This window comes from Choloepus didactylus, chromosome 17 (genome assembly GCF_015220235.1).
Source record: "Choloepus didactylus isolate mChoDid1 chromosome 17, mChoDid1.pri, whole genome shotgun sequence".
In the NCBI taxonomy this organism is placed as follows: Eukaryota; Metazoa; Chordata; class Mammalia; order Pilosa; family Megalonychidae; genus Choloepus; species Choloepus didactylus.
Window position 1 is genome coordinate 68,410,347 of NC_051323.1, and position 19,290 is coordinate 68,429,636.

At 39.2% G+C, this 19,290-nt stretch overlaps 1 protein-coding gene across 6 annotated transcripts in view; it reads left to right on the top strand.

The window, feature by feature from the left end:
* Positions 1-19,290, top strand: part of TMEM182 (transmembrane protein 182) — a 100,031-nt gene that overhangs the window by 51,074 nt on the left and 29,667 nt on the right. For all 6 annotated transcript variants that reach the window (XM_037806697.1, XM_037806698.1, XM_037806695.1 and 3 more), the window contains one exon: positions 18,620-18,757. In XM_037806697.1, the coding sequence (XP_037662625.1) occupies positions 18,620-18,757 (138 nt within the window). The remainder of the gene's footprint in view (positions 1-18,619; positions 18,758-19,290) is intronic.

Consider the following 19,290-nt stretch of genomic DNA (forward strand, 5'->3'; position numbering starts at 1 on the left):
CTGGTATAAACCAGGCATGTGTGACCGGCCAGAGACGCCAACTATGTCCCAGCCATCTCGTCTGTCCCAAGGAGATTCTCATCTGACACTGCCTGTGCTAGCACAGTTTGCATGCGTGTTTCACATCCCAAACTACGCAGGTCCTGCTTCTGAAATTGGCAAGTATTTTCCTAAGGCATTTGCTGGCTGGGACAGGCCCCGCTTGCCTGCATCCACCACCTCCGTATGGTGGATACTCTCATCTCTATGTCTGTAAGTTCTCCTTAGGAACTTTTTTGCTCCCTTCCTTTTTAAATCCCAATTCCCTGTTAAAGTCTCCTTGCCCATTTCATTTTCCCCATGAGGCAGGCTTGTTTCCATACAGTGTTGTCAGATTTTTTTTTGTCATCTTTATCTCATAGTATTTTACACTTTAATACAAAAATGAAAAAAAAAAACAAAAAAAAACAGGAAAATAAAAAATCCTATAAGGAAAAAAAGGAAGCATGTGTTTGTCTTTTTTCTCTTTGTGTATCTTTCTCACTGAAAACACCACCACCCAAAACCAGACTGTGAATCTTTTCGCAGTAGTTCTGATTATTGATAGATTGAAGCTCTGTGTGGGCCAAAAGCCAATTTACTTTAAGATAACCAGCGCTTTTTTTCCTGTCATATTTAGAGAATGTTCTTTGACTTGGGCCAAAATGTTACACTGAAAAACCACCATATCCTACAAGGACCATTCTGATCTGACTCCTGCCTTCTGCTTCTGGCCTCTTCCCCTAACGCCAAAGCTTTGCCCTCTCTGGTGCACACCCACCAAGCTACTCTCTTGCATTTCTCCACTTCCCTATGATAGGAGGTAGATGATCAATCAGTGCTTGGGCAAGGGTGAATGAAGGAGTGGAGTTAACTTTAGTTCTTTCTTTTGCTGGGCATCTTTGGATAAAAATGGAAGTGTAAATTTCAAATCATTTTAGTGCTATGGAATTCCTTAAATTAACCCTTCAGAAGTAGACATGGTAGAAACTACCTGTGATTCACATGCCTAAGAGGAAGATTCCTGGACCTATCGTAGCAATATAATAAAAGACCATAAAATGTCCTGGAGAAATGTGATTTCTAGGATGTTAGAGATTTAGAAAGGCAAATAATCTGAAAGATATGCAAATGAAGACTCAGGGATATTACAATACGCACAACTAAGGAAGCAAGCTTTTGCTACAGTTATTTTCTTTGGAGAAGAGGTTGAAATTTAATGTTTAAAAAAGTGTATAATAAAGTGGCCCTAAAAATGTTCCTTTTGTGGTTTTTTCTGAAGGGCTAACATGTCTTCTCAGGTTAGAGATGCAGCTCACCTAGTCCCCTTGGTTGGGCCCTGAGTGGAAGTTCCTGTTACAAATGACTAATTCCCTAACTTGTGCAAGCCTCGGCTTCCTCGCTGTGGCCTTGAGGACCCTGGTTGCTGCCACTGATAAGTTGCCTTCTACTGTTTCTCTCATGACTGCAACCACCACCACTGCTACCACTAATACCTTGAAGCCCCCCTTCCCAGCCCCAGCCTAGCCTCCCTTGCGACCATACAAGCTCTTTAGGAGGAGCAAACGAAATCATGAGCGTGGATGTACTCTCAAACCAGTAAAGCACTCGACCCCCATGTGAAGGAGCCTATGCTCCTGTTCCAGAGATTTTCCCAAGGTCAAGCCAGGGTGGAAGGGGGAGGGCTCCAGCCCTTCTCATTTGTCCCTCCATGGGCCAGTGTTTCTGGCAGAGAGGTAATTTTTTCCCCCCTGAAAAAAAAAGTCGACGGACCATGCAAAGCACTTGACTTGGCATGTCAACAATTGTGAAGTTCGGACGCTGACATACTCTGCAGCTTGTCCTTCTGTTTTGGTGCAGGCACTACTGTATTTTTAGGCCTGCCTGACACTGCCAAGACAAGTAGTGTATGGAGATGAAGGACAGGCTTGCTGGCCTGTGCAAAGAAACGTCTTGCCTAAAGCTACAGCAACATATGCTGGAGGCTCTCATTTGCTGATGACGGTGGTGGCGGGGGTGGGTGGCACGTTTGTTTTGGCTTCATTTATAGCATTTTATAGCACTTCACACTGTGTGCTGGAGGATGTGTCGAAGCATAGGATTAGCTTTATGAACTAGCTTTGGGAGGTGTCTGCAGCAAGATAGCAAGTTTTGAAAAATGAATAACACTTAAGTTTATCTTTAAACTAAACTGCAAATAAAATATTTACATTTTTATGTATACAATAAAATAACTCTCAAAACACTGTACTAGTTTGGAATTATGATCATTTGGGTTGACTTTTCCCAGTGTACTTTGTATGAAAGAGGGTGTGTTATGTAAATTGATTTTACATGACATCAAGAAGAGATTTGTTAATATCTTAAGGAATTCAAACTGCTATTGCATACAAAGGAAAACTCACAAAGACACACTTTACTTTTGCTCATTTTTCACTACCTGTATCAGAGCTCCTTCCCCCTCTTGTTTCTATCCCAACTACCTGGCTTTAGGTTGGGTCTTTATAAGCTCTCATCTGGGTTGTTATAATTACCTAACTAGTTTCATCTTGTTTTACCCTTTTACCTGCTAGTTGATTCCCTAGGCAGTTGGAAGACTGACATTGTGATACAAATTTGACTGATTAATGACCTTCAGTGGTTTACTAGCACCAGTGGGATAAAGGACTAACTCTTTGGAATGGTGTGTGAGGCCTCAAATACTTTTTCAGGTTCCTAATTTGCTGTTTTCCTCATCCACCTGGGGGCAGCTGTATCCCATCCATTGGAACTCTTCATACTCTGGAATGACCTTCCTCTTGCCTTCTGCCTAATGAAATCCCTGCAAACGTTAGGACCCAGCTCAGATCTACTCAGCAGAGTAAAGCTTTTCTCTCTACCACTCAGCTCTGAAACAGTATTGTCTCTGTGCAAAAGTCTGTTGGACTTCCATAATAGTCTGTGCAGAACTTCAGTAGAGATCTTATCACACAGTATTGCACCCCTCTGGAGTGAACCCTGGAGGGCAAGGATTATGTCTTGCTCTTGTAGTTTTGGGTGCATCCCACGTAGAAAGCCTTTGGCACATGTTTGTAAATTAAGTGGCTTCTGGCTCTTTGCGCCATGCCCATTCGGCAGGCAAGCCTGGCAGGACTGCTTTTCGAGGTGCTTTGTGAGACATCAGTTTGAGTTATTGGATGAATGAGAATGGCCTAAAATGGAACTTATTCTGGAATAATCCATAGTTAAAACTTCAGGCTGCTTTTGTCCATCATCAAAATTAATGAGGTTTTAATGCATTTTTATTACATTCCTACAGGAATTTAGAACTGATGCCAATTCTGCCATTAGCTTCCTGTCTGTGCTAATCTGCACCTGTGTGTATTCAGGCACACTGCTTGCCCACACTTGTGCATTTATGAATGTGTATAAGTAATAGTTCACTTTATTTCATGACCTTTACTATCCTGTAGTTTGGGGTGATTTTTATGTTTCCTCCCTGAAGGATTTTTGATGGACATCTATCTCTGTACTTCCTACTTCTATCACTTTGGAATTTGACCTCTTATATATATCCAGGATATGAGCCCTGTGGATATATGTTTGAATCTGAAATTTACAATGAGTTAATAGTCTTTTTATTAGGTACTTTCTATGAGTAAAACTGAGATGTCATGAAAATAGTTTGCATTACATATATACTTTTGATTAATAACTAGACACTATCTAATAACTTGACCCTTGTCTCTATAGACAACAAAACACTAGAAAATACTCTAAAATAGTGAAAATGTTATAAAAATATAAATAAAATATATGCTTACATAGAATATAGTCATATGGTGTTTTTTTTTTTTTTTTTTACAGGGTGTGGTGGTTACTTTTTTTTTTTTTTTTTTATCATCATTTTATTGAGATATATTCACATACCACGCAGTCATACAAAACAAATTGTACTTTCGATTGTTTACAGTACCATTACATAGTTGTACATTCATCACCTAAATCAATCCCTGACACCTTCATTAGCACACACACAAAAATAACAAGAATAATAATTAGAGTGAAAAAGAGCAATTGAAGTAAAAAAGAACACTGGGTACCTTTATCTGTTTGTTTGCTTCCCCTACTTTTCTACACATCCATCCATAAACTAGACAAAGTGCAGTTTGGTCCTTATGGCATTCCCAATCCCACTGTCACCCCTCATAAGCTACATTTTTATACAACTGTCTTCGAGATTCATGGGTTCTGGGTTGTAGTTTAAAAGTTTCAGGTATCCACCACCAGCTACCCCAATTCTTTAGAACCTAAAAAAGGTTGTCTAAAGTATGCGTAAGAGTGCCCACCAGAGTGATCTCTCGGCTCGTTTTGGAATCTCTCTGCCACTGAAGCTTATTTCATTTCCTTTCACATCCCCCTTTTGGTCAAGAAGATGTTCTCCATCCCACGATGCCGGGTCTACATTCCTCCCCGGGAGTCATATTCCACGTTGCCAGGGAGATTCACTTCCCTGGGTGTCTGATCCCACGTAGAGGGGAGGGCAGTGATTTCACCTTTCAAGTTGGCTTAGCCAGAGAGACAGGGCCACATCTGAGCAACAAAGAGGCATTCAGGAGGAGACTCTTAGGCACAAATACAGGGGGGCCTAGCCTCTCCTTTGCAGCAACCGTCTTCCCAAGGGTAAAACTTATGGTAGAGGGCTCAACCCATCAAACCACCAGTCCCCTATGTCTGTGGTCATGTTAGCAACCATGGAGGTGGGGTAGGCGAATACCCCTGCATTCTCCACAGGCTCCTCAAGGGGGCACTACAACTTTTTTTTTTTTTTTTCCTTGTTTGTCATTTTTTTTTTTTTTTTTTTTAACTTTCCCTTCTTTTTTAAATCAACTGTATGAAAAAAAAAGTTAAAAAGAAAACAAGCATACAATAAAAGAACATTTCAAAGAGACCATAACAAGGGAGTAAGAAAAAGACAACTAACCTAAGATAACTGCTTAACTTCCAACATGTTCCTACTTTACCCCAAGAAAGTTACATAATATAGCAACATTTCAGTGAACTTGTTCCTACTACATCCATCAGAAATTAACAGACCACAGTCATTTCTGGGCATCCCCAGAACGTTAAATAGCTTATCTGTTCTTCTTGGATTATTGTTCCCCCTTCCTTAATTGCTCTCTACTGCTAGTTCCCCTACATTCTACATTATAAACCATTTGTTTTACATTTTTCAAAGTTCACATTAGTGGTAGCATATAATATTTCTCTTTTTGTGCCTGGCTTATTTCGCTCAGCATTATGTCTTCAAGGTTCATCCATGTTGTCATATGTTTCACCAGATCGTTCCTTCTTACTGCCGCGTAGTATTCCATCGTGTGTATATGCCACATTTTATTTATCCACTCATCTGTTGAAGGACATTTGGGTTGTTTCCATCTCTTGGCAATTGTGAATAATGCTGCTATGAACATTGGCGTGCAGATATCTGTTCGTGTCACTGCTTTCCGATCTTCTGGGTATATACCGAGAAGTGCAATCGCTGGATCGAATGGTAGCTCTATATCTAGTTTTCTAAGGAACTGCCAGACTGACTTCCAGAGTGGCTGAACCATTATACAGTCCCACCAACAATGAATAAGAGTTCCAATTTCTCCACATCCCCTCCAGCATTTGTAGTTTCCTGTTTGTTTAATGGCAGCCATTCTAATCGGTGTTAGATGGTATCTCATTGTGGTCTTAATTTGCATCTCTCTAATAGCTAGTGAAGCTGAACATTTTTTCATGTGTTTCTTGGCCATTTGTATTTCCTCTTCAGAGAACTGTCTTTTCATATCTTTTGCCCATTTTATAATTGGGCTGTCTGTACTATTGTCATTGAGTTGTAGGATTTCTTTGTATATGCAAGATATCAGTCTTTTGTCAGATACATGGTTTCCAAAAATTTTTTCCCATTGAGTTGGCTGCCTCTTTACCTTTTGAGAAATTCCTTTGAGGTGCAGAAACTTCTAAGCTTGAGGAGTTCCCATTTATCTATTTTCTCTTTTGTTGCTTGTGCTTTGGGTGTAAAGTCTAGGAAGTGGCCTCCTAATACAAGGTCTTGAAGATGTTTTCCTACATTATCTTCTAGGAGTTTTATGGTACTTTCTTTTATATTGAGATCTTTGGTCCATTTTGAGTTAATTTTTGTGTAGGGTGTGAGGTAGGGGTCCTCTTTCATTCTTTTGGATATGGATATCCAACTCTCCCAGCCCCATTTGTTGAAAAGACCATTATGACTCAGTTCGGTGACTTTGGGGGCCTTATCAAAGATCAGTCGGCCATAGATCTGAGGGTCTGTCTCTGAATTCTCAATTCGATTCCATTGATCTATATGTCTATCTTTGTGCCAGTACCATGCTGTTTTGGCAACTGTGGCTTTATAATAAGCTTCAAAGTCAGGGAGTGTAAGTCCTCCCACTTCGTTTTTCTTTTTTAGAGTGTCTTTAGCAATTCGAGGCATCTTCCCTTTCCAAATAAATTTGATAACTAGCTTTTCCAAGTCTGCAAAGTAGGTTGTTGGAATTTTGATTGGGATTGCATTGAATCTGTAGATGAGTTTGGGTAGAATTGACATCTTAATGACATTTAGCCTTCCTATCCATGAACATGGAATATTTTTCCATCTTTTAAGGTCCCCTTCTATTTCTTTTAGTAGAGTTATGTAGTTTTCTTTGTATAGGTCTTTTACATCTTTGGTTAAGTTTATTCCTAGGTACTTGATTTTTTTAGTTGCTATTGAAAATGGTATCTTTTTCTTGAGTGTCTCTTCAGTTTGTTCATTTCTAGCATATAGAAACACTACTGACTTATGTGCATTAATCTTGTATCCCGCTACTTTGCTAAATTTGTTTATTAGCTCTAGTAGGTGTATCGTTGATTTCTCAGGGTTTTCTAGATATAAGATCATATCATCTGCAAACAATGACAGTTTTACTTCTTCTTTTCCAATTTGGATGCCTTTTATTTCTTTGTCTTGCCGGATTGCCCTGGCTAGCACTTGCAGCACAATGTTGAATAACAGTGGTGACAGCGGGCATCCTTGTCTTGTTCCTGATCTTAGAGGGAAGGCTTTCAGTCTCTCACCATTGAGTACTATGCTGGCTGTGGGTTTTTCATATATGCTCTTTATCATGTTGAGGAAGTTTCCTTCAATTCCTACCTTTTGAAGTGTTTTTATCAAAAAGGGATGTTGGATTTTGTCAAATGCTTTTTCAGCATCTATTGAGATGATCAATTGATTTTTCCCTTTCGAGTTTTTAATGTGTTGTAATACATTGATTGTTTTTCTTATGTTGAACCATCCTTGCATGCCTGGAATGAACCCCACTTGGTCATGGTGTATGATTTTTTTAATGTGTCTTTGGATTCGATTTGCAAGTATTTTGTTGAGGATTTTTGCATCTATATTCATTAGGGAGATTGGCCGGTAGTTTTCCTTTTTTGTAGCATCTTTGCCTGGTTTTGGTATTAGATTGATGTTAGCTTCATAAAATGAGTTAGGTAGTGTTCCATTTTTTTCAATGTTTTGAAAGAGTTTGAGTAAGATTGGTGTCAGTTCTTTCTGGAAAGTTTGGTAGAATTCCCCTGTGAAGCCATCTGGCCCTGGGCATTTATTTGTGGGAAGATTTTTGATGACTGATTGGATCTCTTTGCTTGTGATGGGTTGGTTGAGGTCTTCTATTTCTTCTCTGGTCAGTCTAGGTTGTTCATATGTTTCCAGGAAATTGTCCATTTCTTCTACATTATCCAGTTTGTTGCCATACAGTTGTTCATAATATCCTCTTATAATTTTTTTAATTTCTTCAGGATCTGCAGTAATGTCACCTTTTTCATTCATTATTTTGTTTATATGGGTCTTCTCTCTTTTTGATTTTGTCAGTCTAGCTAGGGGCTTGTCAATCTTGTTGATCTTCTCAAAGAACCAACTTTTGGTGATATTTATCCTCTATTGTTTTTTTGTTCTCTATGTCATTTATTTCTGCTTTAATCCTTGTTATTTCTTTTCTTGTACTTGGTTTAGGATTGGTTTGCTGTTCATTTTCTAGCTTCTTCAGTTGATCCATTAGTTCTTTGATTTTGGCTCTTTCTTCCTTTTTAATATATGCGTTTAGTGCTATAAATTTCCCCCTTAGCACTGCTTTTGCTGCATCCCATAGGTTTTGGTATGTTGTGTTCTCATTTTCATTCGTCTCTATATATTTAGCAATTTCTCTTGCTATTTCTTCTTTAACCCACTGATTGTTTAGGAGTGTGTTGTTTAACCTCCAGGTATTTGTGAATTTTCTAAGTCTCTGATGGTTATTGACTTCTAATTGTATTCCATTGTGGTCAGAGAATGTGCTTTGAATAATTTCAATCTTTTTAAATTTATTGAGGCTTGTTTTATGTCCCAGCATATGATCTATTCTGGAGAAAGTTCTGTGAGCACTAGAAAAGTATGTGTATCCTGGTGATTTGGGATGTAATGTCCTGTAGATGTCTGTTAAATCTAATTCATTTATCAGATTGTTTAGGTTTTCAATTTCCTTATTGGTCTTCTGTCTGGTTGATCTATCTATAGGAGAGAGTGATGTGTTGAAGTCTCCCACAATTATTGTGGAAACATCAATTGCTTCCTTTAGTTTTGCCAGTGTTTCTTTCATGTATTTTGTGGCACCTTGATTGGGTGCATAGACATTTACGATTGTTATTTCTTCTTGCTGAATTGCCCCTTTTATTAGTATGTAGTGGCCTTCTTTGTCTCTCAAAACATCCCTGCATTTGAAGTCTATTTTATCTGAGATTAATATTGCTACACCTGCTTTCTTTTGGCTGTAGCTTGCATGAAATATTTTTTTCCATCCTTTCACTTTCAGTTTCTTTGTGTCCCTGTGTCTAAGATGAGTCTCTTGTATGCAACATATTGATGGTTCATTCTTTTTGATCCATTCTGCGAATCTATATCTTTTAATTGGGGAGTTTAATCCATTTACATTCAACATTAAAACCGTGAAGGCATTTCTTGAATCGGCCATCTTATCCTTTGGATTATGTTTGCCATATTTTTCCCTCTCTCTATTAATATCCTTTATTGTACCCATACCGAATCTCTTTAGTACTGAACCTTTCTCCAAGTCTCTCTGTCCTGTCTTTGTTTCTCTGTCTGTAGGGCTCCCTTTAGTATCTCCAGTAGGGGAGGTCTCTTGTTAGCAAATTCTCTCAGCATTTCTTTGTCTGTGAAAAATTTAAGCTCTCCCTCAAATTTGAAGTAGAGCTTTTCTGGATAAAGTATTCTTGGCTGGAAATTTTTCTCACTCAGAATTTTAAATATATTGTGCCACTGCATTCTCGCCTCCATGGTGGCTGCTGAGTAGTCACTACTTAGTCTTATGCTGTTTCCTTTGTATGTGGTGAATTGCTTTTCTCTTGCTGCTTTCAGAACTTGCTCCTTCTCTTCTATGTTTGACAGTGTGATCAGTATATGTCTCGGAGTGGGTTTTTTTGGATTTATTCTATTTGTAGTTCGCTGAGCATTTATGATTTGTGTATTTATGTTGTTTAGAAGATTTGGGAAGTTTTCCCCAACAATTTCTTTGAATACTCTTCCTAGACCTTTACCCTTTTCTTCCCCTTCTGGGACACCAATGAGTCTTATATTCGGACGTTTCATATTATCTATCATATCCCTGAGGTCCATTTCGAGTTTTTCAATTTTTTTCCCCATTCTTTCTTTTATGCTTTCATTTTCCATTCTGTCATCTTCCAGGTCACTGATTCGTTGTTCAACTTCCTCTAGTCTTGTACTATGAGTGTCCAGAATCTTTTTAATTTGGTCAACAGTTTCTTTAATTTCCATAAGATCATCCATTTTTTTATTTAGTCTTGCAATGTCTTCTTTATGCTCTTCTAGGGTCTTCTTGATTTCCTTCATATCCCGTACTATGGTCTCATTGTTCATCTTTAGTTCTTTGAGTAGCTGCTCTAGGTGCTGTGTCTCTTCTGGTCTTTTGATTTGGGTGCTTGGGCTTGGGTTATCCATATCGTCTGGTTTTTTCATATGCTTTATAATTTTCTGTTGTTTTTGGCCTCGTGGCATTTGCTGAACTTGATAGGGTTCTTTTAGGGTTTGTAGACCAGTTGAAGTCCTTATCTCTAATTTATCAGATCTAGAGCTTCGTGGAGTACACTTTCTCTAACTAACCAGCAGGTGGCGTCCACGAGCCACCTGTTCTCCACAAGCCAGATCTCCCCTGCTTAGCCTTTTTGGTGAGTGGGGGAGTGAGTCTTGTGGGGCCCAATTGGTGTACCAAGCTTGCGTGTGTAGTTGGTGTTGCTTGCCCTGTATGTGGGGCGTGTTTCTGGGCAGTCGGGGAGGGGGGGTGGCCCTAACAATCAAATCTCCCTGATGATCCTAGAGTTTTAAAGCTGCTGCAATAGTCTAATCCTTCAGTTCAGTCCTGCCACAGTTTGTCTCTGCCACTGACCCACAAGTCTTTGGTATTGGCGTATGGCTCCTGAGACTTGCAAGTGGGCCCCTCTTCCAGGCCGTGCACCCCGGGTCCTCTGTTGAGGGATGACTGTGCTATGTCACAGGTGAGTGCCGTCCCCCCAGGGCAGTTCTGGGCTGCTGGGCTGTGTAGGGAGGCTCCCAGTCTGCTCAAATGATGGCTGAATGGGGCTTTGTTAATTCACACTGCTCCACCTTCCCAGCTCTGGGACATTCAGCTGAGGTTGCAGGGAAGGCTAATGTCCACGCCCAGTTTTGTGGTGTGTGCCTGTTATTTGAAGCACTTCCGTCACACTGGGTTGTCTGGGGCAGCTCTGGGCTATGGGGCTGGCGATGGGTAGGAGTGTTTCCTGTCCACCAGGATGGTGGCTGTGAGCGGACACCCCCCTTTTCTTGGGAAGTTGTGTTGTTTAGTGAATTTTCTCAGCCACTGGATTATTGCCTTTTGTCTCAGAGCTCTCTTAGTTCTGCTCTTGACTTGCCGTGCCCAAATTGCAATTCTTTGAAGCTTTCTGTATTGAGCTTCTTAGAGTAATTGTTTTAGAAAAAGCAAAAAGGATTTAAAAAAAAAAAAAAAAAAAAAAACGGCCCTCCTCAGAGATCTAATGGGTTATTGAAATGCTAATAGACAAAGCAACCAGGGCCATTAAGGAAAGGTGCACAGGGCAGAGAGATCAGCTTTGCTTAGGGATTTGCATATACGCTTCAAGGCCTGAGCTCCGCCCTTCCCCCCTCTGCGTTCACCAGAACTCCAAAAATCCTCCGCTTTTATTTTGGAGTTTTTCGTGTTGTTTTTTTTCTATGCCTGTCTCCTCTCTGCTGGGCTGGCTGCTCTCAGAGTCTCTGGTGTCTGGTCTCAGTCTATCTATGGTTGGAGTTTGAATCAGTAGAATGAGTTTCCGATAAGAGCAGCCACTGCAATTCTCCCTTCTCCTTCCCGGAGCTGACAGCCCCTCCTCCCCCGGGACTGAGCCTGGCAGGGAGGGGCGCGGGTCCCCTGGCCGCAAAAACTTACAGATTTCGCTGATCTCAGCAGTTCCACGTTTTCATGAGTGTTGTATGAAGTATGCCCAAAGTCAGATTGCTCTGTGGTGTCCAGTCCACGCAGTTCCTGGTTATATATGGTGTTTTAATACACTGGGCTGATGATCTAGAGATCTTTAGACCTATGAGAATGAAGTTTACTAAGTGAACTGGGAGTGAAAATAATACTTTGCTAAGGTAAAGGTAAGGTTTAATCTATTTAGGAAAATAAATTGAATACTCTAGAACCATTTATATAACATCTTTTGTTAGACTGCCAGTTGTCACTCCTCATATGGCAATATAAAGCCAAAATGTACTTTGTTAGGTCATTCCACAGATTTATTTAAAATTAACACAGCTTTATGTATTTGAAAATAATCTTTAATTATTGTTTTTCCCTAAGTCAGATGAAGCTTTCCTTTAATTAATCCAAATTGTGATAGTATAGATTTTATGTAAATCTATTTACATTGTAAATCTTGCTTTGTGTTCTAATAGAAGTTAATAGAAATTCAATTTTGTTTAAGTCAAACATTGAATTGTATTAACCTATACAAATGGATTTTTGGAGATGTTTTCACTAAGAACAGTCCAAAACCTGGGAAGCACAATATTTTACAGGTTTTATGGGTCATATAAAGAAAAAGGAAACCCATAAGGTTTTCTCTGAGATAACACTCAAGATCTCAGTCTTGAACAATATAATTCATAAACAATCAAAAACATCTCCCCCTCTTCTTTGTATAAATTTTTCAAGTGTCTATATATCTGAGCCAAAAGCCTGGTCCCATCTTAAATTCATGAGATGAGAAGATATCTTTTAAATATCAACTACATTGCTGACTAACAAAATATTTTATTATAAGGTTTGAAAATAATAGTAATAGCAAATATATTTGAGTGCTTACTGCATGCGGCCACATTTCTTGTATTGTCTCAATTAATCCTCACTATAAACCTATGCTGAAAAATATTATTTTCCACACTAGAAAACTGAGTCCTAAAGAGCCACATAGTTAGTAATGAGAGGAGACCAAATACTATGTTTGACTCCCAAAACACAAACACTTTATTCACTTTATGTTGAAGAATCCCAAATCGCCTCAGTTTTACTTTAGAGAGTGAAAGAACTCTATTCAGTTCCACAGAACAATTCTTCACTACACCTAAGCATTTTAACTCTGAAATCAAAGTATGGTTGGTATCTATGAAAAATAGATGATATAAACAGGAAAACAGGAAGTTCCAAGAAATTCTGAAATATGTTTGAACTTATGCACTTTTTAATGTGTGAAGCAAAGGCAGAAACATAAAATACGTGGTGACAGCACTAAGGAATCTTACTCAGAGGCCATTTCTTTATGGCCACAGATCTTTAGGCAGCCAGGGTCCTTCCTTCTATCAAATACCAGTTTGTTGCTCCTGCCTTTAATGGGATGCAGAATCAGAAGTCAGGCTATTTTGCTAAAGCAAGTGAAAATATATTTATTGTAACTTCTTCCAGGGCTGGAACTAGTAGTTGTCAAGAACGAAAGCAGCTCTGGGGACCATTTATTCTCAGTTTCTGTCTTACTCTTTCTCCCCCTCCCTCACTGTTTCAGTTTTCTAAAGCTGCCAAAATGCAATATGCCAGAAATGAGTTGGCTTTTACAAAGGGGGTTTATTAGCTTATGGTTTTATAATTCTGTGGCTGTGAAAATGCCCCAGTTAAGGCATCAACAAGAAGAAACCTTCTCTGAAGAAAGGCTGCTGGCCTCCGGGGTTCCTCTGTCACATGGGAAGGTGTATGGCAGACATCTGCTGATTTTTCTCTCCCAGGTTTCTTTGCTTTCAGGTTCTGGCTCTTTCAGTTTCTCTGGGTACTTTCTTGATTCTCTGGGGCATTCCTCCCACTTATCCTCATAAAGGACTCCAGTAAAAGGATTAAGACCCACCTTGAGTGGGCTGGGTCACATCTCAGTTGAAATAAGCTAACCAAAGGCCCCACCCATAATAGGTCTACACCCGCTGGGATGGATTAAAAGAACATGGCCTTTTCTAGGGTACATAAGAGCTCCAAACCAGCACGCTCACCATTTTGTTTCTCTTTCTGTTATGGTCCCTCTGCTTTTCTCTAGTTAGAGGCTCCTCCTACTTTCTCTGCCCCTTTTGTAGCCTGATCCATCATTCCTGTACTCTAGGCTTGTGTGTGGCTTGGACCCAGCTACCAGTGCTTCCTTTTAGCTTCGGCTCTGCTGCTAATCCCCTCATTTCTCTAGGTTTCCAGTTTCCAAGGGATCACACTAATAAGCCCAATTTATCTTTTCAAACTGTAGGGCATAGGGCATAGGTCAGAGATGACGACATACTGGCTTCTTTGCGTCAGGTGTCTGCCCCAGCTTGTCGGTTTTTGGGATATATAGCAATGGAAGCAAATGGTATAAAACATGACTAGTGTCCTCTTAGAAGGCTAATGGACAAGGAAGTTTTCATGGAAGACGTAAGGGACCTTTCTGGAACTTTCTGTATTGGCAGTCTCCTTTGCCTAAGCAAACTTTGGTACTGCACTGTAAGCAGAAGTCTAAAGAGTTTTCTCAACCTCAGTAGTACATAGCAAACAGTGTGCAGGGCTCTCTGAGGGAAGTAATTCACTTTCCTACCACCTGGAGTGCAGTGTTAGTAAAATTTCAACAACAATAATATAAACAACCATGAAACAAATGCCGTTCTTTGGTCTTTTATTGTATGCCACACACTTCACATACATTATTAATAATTCTTCCAGTAGCTCTAAGGAACAGATACAAACATCCCCATTTTACAGAAGAAGAGACAGGGGTTCAGGAAGCTGAAGTAACAGCTCTGAGGTCACGCAGCAAGTGAGTGGGAACTAGTCAGGTCCCTACATTCTCCTACTGTATTTTGCTGACAATAGTATTTTATTTCAATGGTCTAATGGACTTTTACAAAATTAAGAGGAGATAAATGTTCTATCACTTTATGCAGATATTTACCATTTCTGCTTCTCTTTTTTCATTCCTGAACTTTCAAGTATACTCCGATGCCATTTCCCTTCTGCTTAAAGCCCTTCCTTTAGCATTTTTTTCTAGAGCAGATCTGCTGGTGAAAAAGTTCTGTTTTCTTTCTTTTGAAGGGTTTTATTTCACCATCATTCCTGAAGGATATATTCACTAGATACTGAATTTTAAGTTGAGAGGTCTTTTCTTTAGCACTTTAAAGATGCCTCCACCATTTCTGATGAGAAATCGACAGAACATGTCATTTATTTCTCTGGATGTTTGCAAGACTTTTCTTTGTTTCTGTTTTTCAGTAATTTTGTTATCATATATTTGGGCTGATTTCTTTTAGCTCTGTTTGGGGTTTGCTGAGTTTCTTGTATCTGTAAATTTGTCTTTTGCCAAATTGGGGAACTTTTCAGGCATTATTTCTTTGAATGCTTTTTTGGCATCAATTTCTTTTACCTCTTCTTCAGAGACTCCAATGAAATAAATATGAGATCTTTTGATGCTGTCCCACAAGTCTCGGAGACCGTTCATTTTTTTTCTGTCTTTTTTCTTTCTATTCTTTAAATTGGATAATTTATATTGCTGTTCACTTACTCTTTCTTCTCTCATCTCCATTCTGCTATTGTGTCATCTAATGAGTTTTTCTTGTATTTTTCAATTGTAAAATTTCAATGTGGTTCTTTTTTATAGAATATTTCTGTTCTGAGAATTTCAATCTTTCTTTTCATGTTAAGAATTTTCTTCTTAGTTCATAGGAAATGGCTTTAAATAGCTGCTTTAAAGTCTGTCTGATAATTCTATGTCAGCATCATCTTTGAGTTAGCATCTGCTGATTGTATTTCCCTTAAGAATTGGTCAGATTTTCTTGGTTGTTCAAGTAATTTTGGATTATATCCTGGACATTTTGACAGACTCTACATCTTATTAAAATTCTTTGGAAAATATTGATTTTTTTTTGCTGTTTTAGCAGGCACTCAGCCTGAAAGTTCTGCCTTTTCTTCTGTGGGTGGTAGTTTCAATGTCAATTCAGTTTTCAAAATCTTTGCTGTACTATTTTTGTCTGCTTGGGGCATGTCCCTCTCAGGGTTTGGTTTGACACTCATGTGGTATTTATACTGTAGTTCAGCTCTTGAAGTATTTGCTGTACTTCTTTGAGCATTTTCCAGGCATGTGCAACTTGGGAATAAGCTTTGTGCTTGGGTAGATTCAAACACAGAATTAGAGATACTCTTCCCTAGCTCTCATCTGCATGCACCCCACCCCCACCCCCCACCCCTCTGGCATCTAGGTCCCCTTTGCCCTGTTTCTCTGGACAGAAAGATTGGGTTTTCTCAGAGTTTTGGACTCCTGTGTTGTGGAGCAGTTCCCTGTAATTATGCCATAGGGAAAGTGGCAGGAGAAAAGAGAAAAATATAATGAGGATTCTCCTACTCTCTGCACGATAGGACACCCTTTTTTTTCTGGTTCCTCCTCTAGCAGGATGGATCATCTTGTGGGATCCTAAGTGCCCATGCCATTGCTAGGATAGCAGTGCAGATCTACATTTGGAGCTGCTCATGATGCAGGGCTGGCAGGGGGGAAAGATAAAAATAAACATGGAAATTTTTCACTCTGGCTTGCAGTAGCCCCTTTTTCTGGTTCTCTGGTCAGCATGACAGACTCATTGGGAAGCTTTTGCTATATGCACCTTCTATGTAGTTCCCAATTTGGCTTTTCCAATTTGGCAAAGACAGGAGAAGCAGCAGCAGCTGGGGGCGGGGCGGGGGGGGGTGGGGGACTTTTTAGCAAAATTGATCTTTCTTTAAGATTTGACTTCCTCAATCCATTTGCTGTTATTTGCTTTTCAGAGTCCTCAGGTAGTTGTTTTTCATGTGTGTCCACCGTTTGAGTTTTGACCAGGGGAATGATAGAATAGAGTGAGCTTCTTATTCCCTGGACTGCATCTCATTAGAGTTTATACTCACAGTACTTGCTACAGAATATGCCATGTGAAAGACGAACCCTACATCTTATAAATGACTTGAATAAAAATGTGAAATATGAGGCTTGCTAATTACCTTGTAAACTTGGGTGGGGCAGGGATACAAATATTTGGCTCACAGGCTGCCTTTCTTACTTCTCACCCTCAGGGTGAGTTTAGTATTTCTTTACTTCTCTTCTCCCTTTGGAGCCTGAATACTACCTCAGAATACTTCTTAACACAGAAAACATGGCAGTTGCTGTTGAATGATCAGCACTGATATGTGAGGTAAAAGCCTACCTTTTTAAATGTAATTTTATTAAGCTATATTCACACACCATATAATCTATCCAGAGTATACAATCAATGACTCACAGTATCATCATATAGTTGAGCATTCATCCACAATCAATTTTAGAACATTTTCATTACTACCAAATAAAAAAATAGAAAAGAGCACCCAAACTATCACATACCTCTTATCCTCCCTCTAATTATTTACCTATTTTTTGTAGTTATTTTATTACTCATATGCCCATACACTAGGTAAAAGAAGTATCAGTCATAAGGTTTTCACAATCACACGGTCACACAATAAAAGCTATGTAGTTATACAGTTACCATCAACAATCAAGTCTACTGGGTTACAGTTCAACAGATTCAGGTATTTCCTTTTAGCTATTCTAATACACTAGAAACTAAAAAGGAATATCTATATAATGCATAAGAGTAACCTCCAGAATGAACTCTTGACTCTACTTGAAATCTCTTAGCCACTGAAACTTTATTTTGTTCCATTCCTTTTCCCCCTTTTGGTCAAGAAGCCTTTCTCAATCCCATGATGCCAAGGCCAGGCTCATCCCTGGGAGTCATGTCCCATGTTGCCGGGAAGACTTACACCCCTGGGAGTCATATCTCACATAGCAGGGAGTGTAGTGAGTTTATTTGCAGAGCTGAAAAGCCTTACTTTTAGTTCTATCTTTAGGACTTAAGTTATTCACACATAAATTCAAGCTTTCCTTTCCCAATTAACTGCAGTGATTCTTCTCCTCAAATTCCTATTGTCCCATCCTTTCTTCTCTCCTTAATATTGTAGCTGATTGACATATTTCTTCTTTGCCAGGTAGCTTTGATGAGAAAAAAAAAAATTCCTTGCCTTCTTTTAAGGTTTCTAAATTTTTATGAAAAATTGTAATTTGACTAGTATGTTTTACTGAGCTTTCCCCATTTACACCAGGAATTTATCATAATGTTTTAGCCTTTGGGAAATGATGAATTTGTTTAATAGATTAGTAATTATCCAGCTCAAAAGTGATCATTAGACTTCCTTTTATTTTATTACCACATCCCATCAATCCCACAATCCATTTATCACCAGCTGCATCCATTAATTCGGCCTTGCTTGTCCTAGACTAAGAGACTCCTGTAACCTCATTTTGAATCTTTCTAAGTATTAATAGAAAGTAGTAAGCCTTGATATATTGGATTTAAAGCCTCAGTTATGCTTGCAAAAGCATAACTGTGCATTTTGTTTTTTTTCTGCCTGCCATTTTTATTGCCTTAGACTGTTTTCCAATTGGCACATAATCTAAACAGCAGTGTACTTTTTTGTTAGAGAGCTGTAGTGATTATTATCAGCTTCCAAAGGATTACTGTTGTACAGACATTATCTTAGCAGGAAATATAAGGCAATAGTTGCAAATAATTTGAATGCCTTTGTGTGTCTTTGCATAGTTGGTGTGAAACACCTGTAAGAGACCCACCTGATTATTCACTCAAGAGAATTCTTCCTAGAGTTTTTGGCCTTCCCACGTCTAAAATGGAAAATCCAGTCCAGAAAATGAGATCTCAAAGTATATTAGGCATGTAAAGTGCAGATACCAAGCTTGAGGAGCTGATTGTAGGTCAATGTCATTGACTTCATGGTTGTCTGATAAGACGACCTGTATGAGATAGTTCAGGACCCGTGTCCTGGGATTCTGCCTAGCAGTGTCATGGCTGATATTAGAAAAATGAAGAGGAAATAAACCTACTATGTGACATTCTGTTATGCTCACATTCTAAGTGTGTTTTTCTTTTCTCCTTTTCTCCTGGGGTCTCCAGTTTACCGCGGTTTCTGGGCAGTCCTGATGCTCCTGGGGGTAGTTGCTGTCATGACCGCCAGCTTTTTGATCATCTGTGCAGCCCCCTTTGCCAGCCATTTTCTCTACAAAGCTGGAGGAGGCTCATATATTGCTGCAGGTATGTACAGTGCGAAGGGGCCAAGTTCCAGCCCTGGTGAGTCTCTGTTTCTTCATATTTTCCATTTCTGAATTCAAGGTGCCAGGTTTCTTGTAATAGTGATATAATAATATTATATAGACAATATATTAATATTAATAGACAATATTTCTTGAATGCTAAGTATGTGTCAGATACTTTTCATGGACTTTTCATGAGTTAAGCCTGTCCCCATTATATCTCCATTATGTGAATGAGGTTAACAAGGTGTAGAGAGGAAAAGCTCAGTGGCCGACTCACTCTGGGGTTGGGTAAGAGCCCATTAGTCTCCCTCACTCTACTAAGTTTCTCTCTGTAAAATGACAGTTGTGACATGCCTGTCCATAACATATTAGGATATAGGTGGACTTTTCTTGTTTACCTAAGATAGCCCCATGATGATGTTTCGATAAAGATATTGACATGATTTATTTATTATAGGTAATAACATCTTTCTACACTGTCACCTTTACATTTTCTTAGTTGTGGTTCATATGTATTATCTAAATACATTC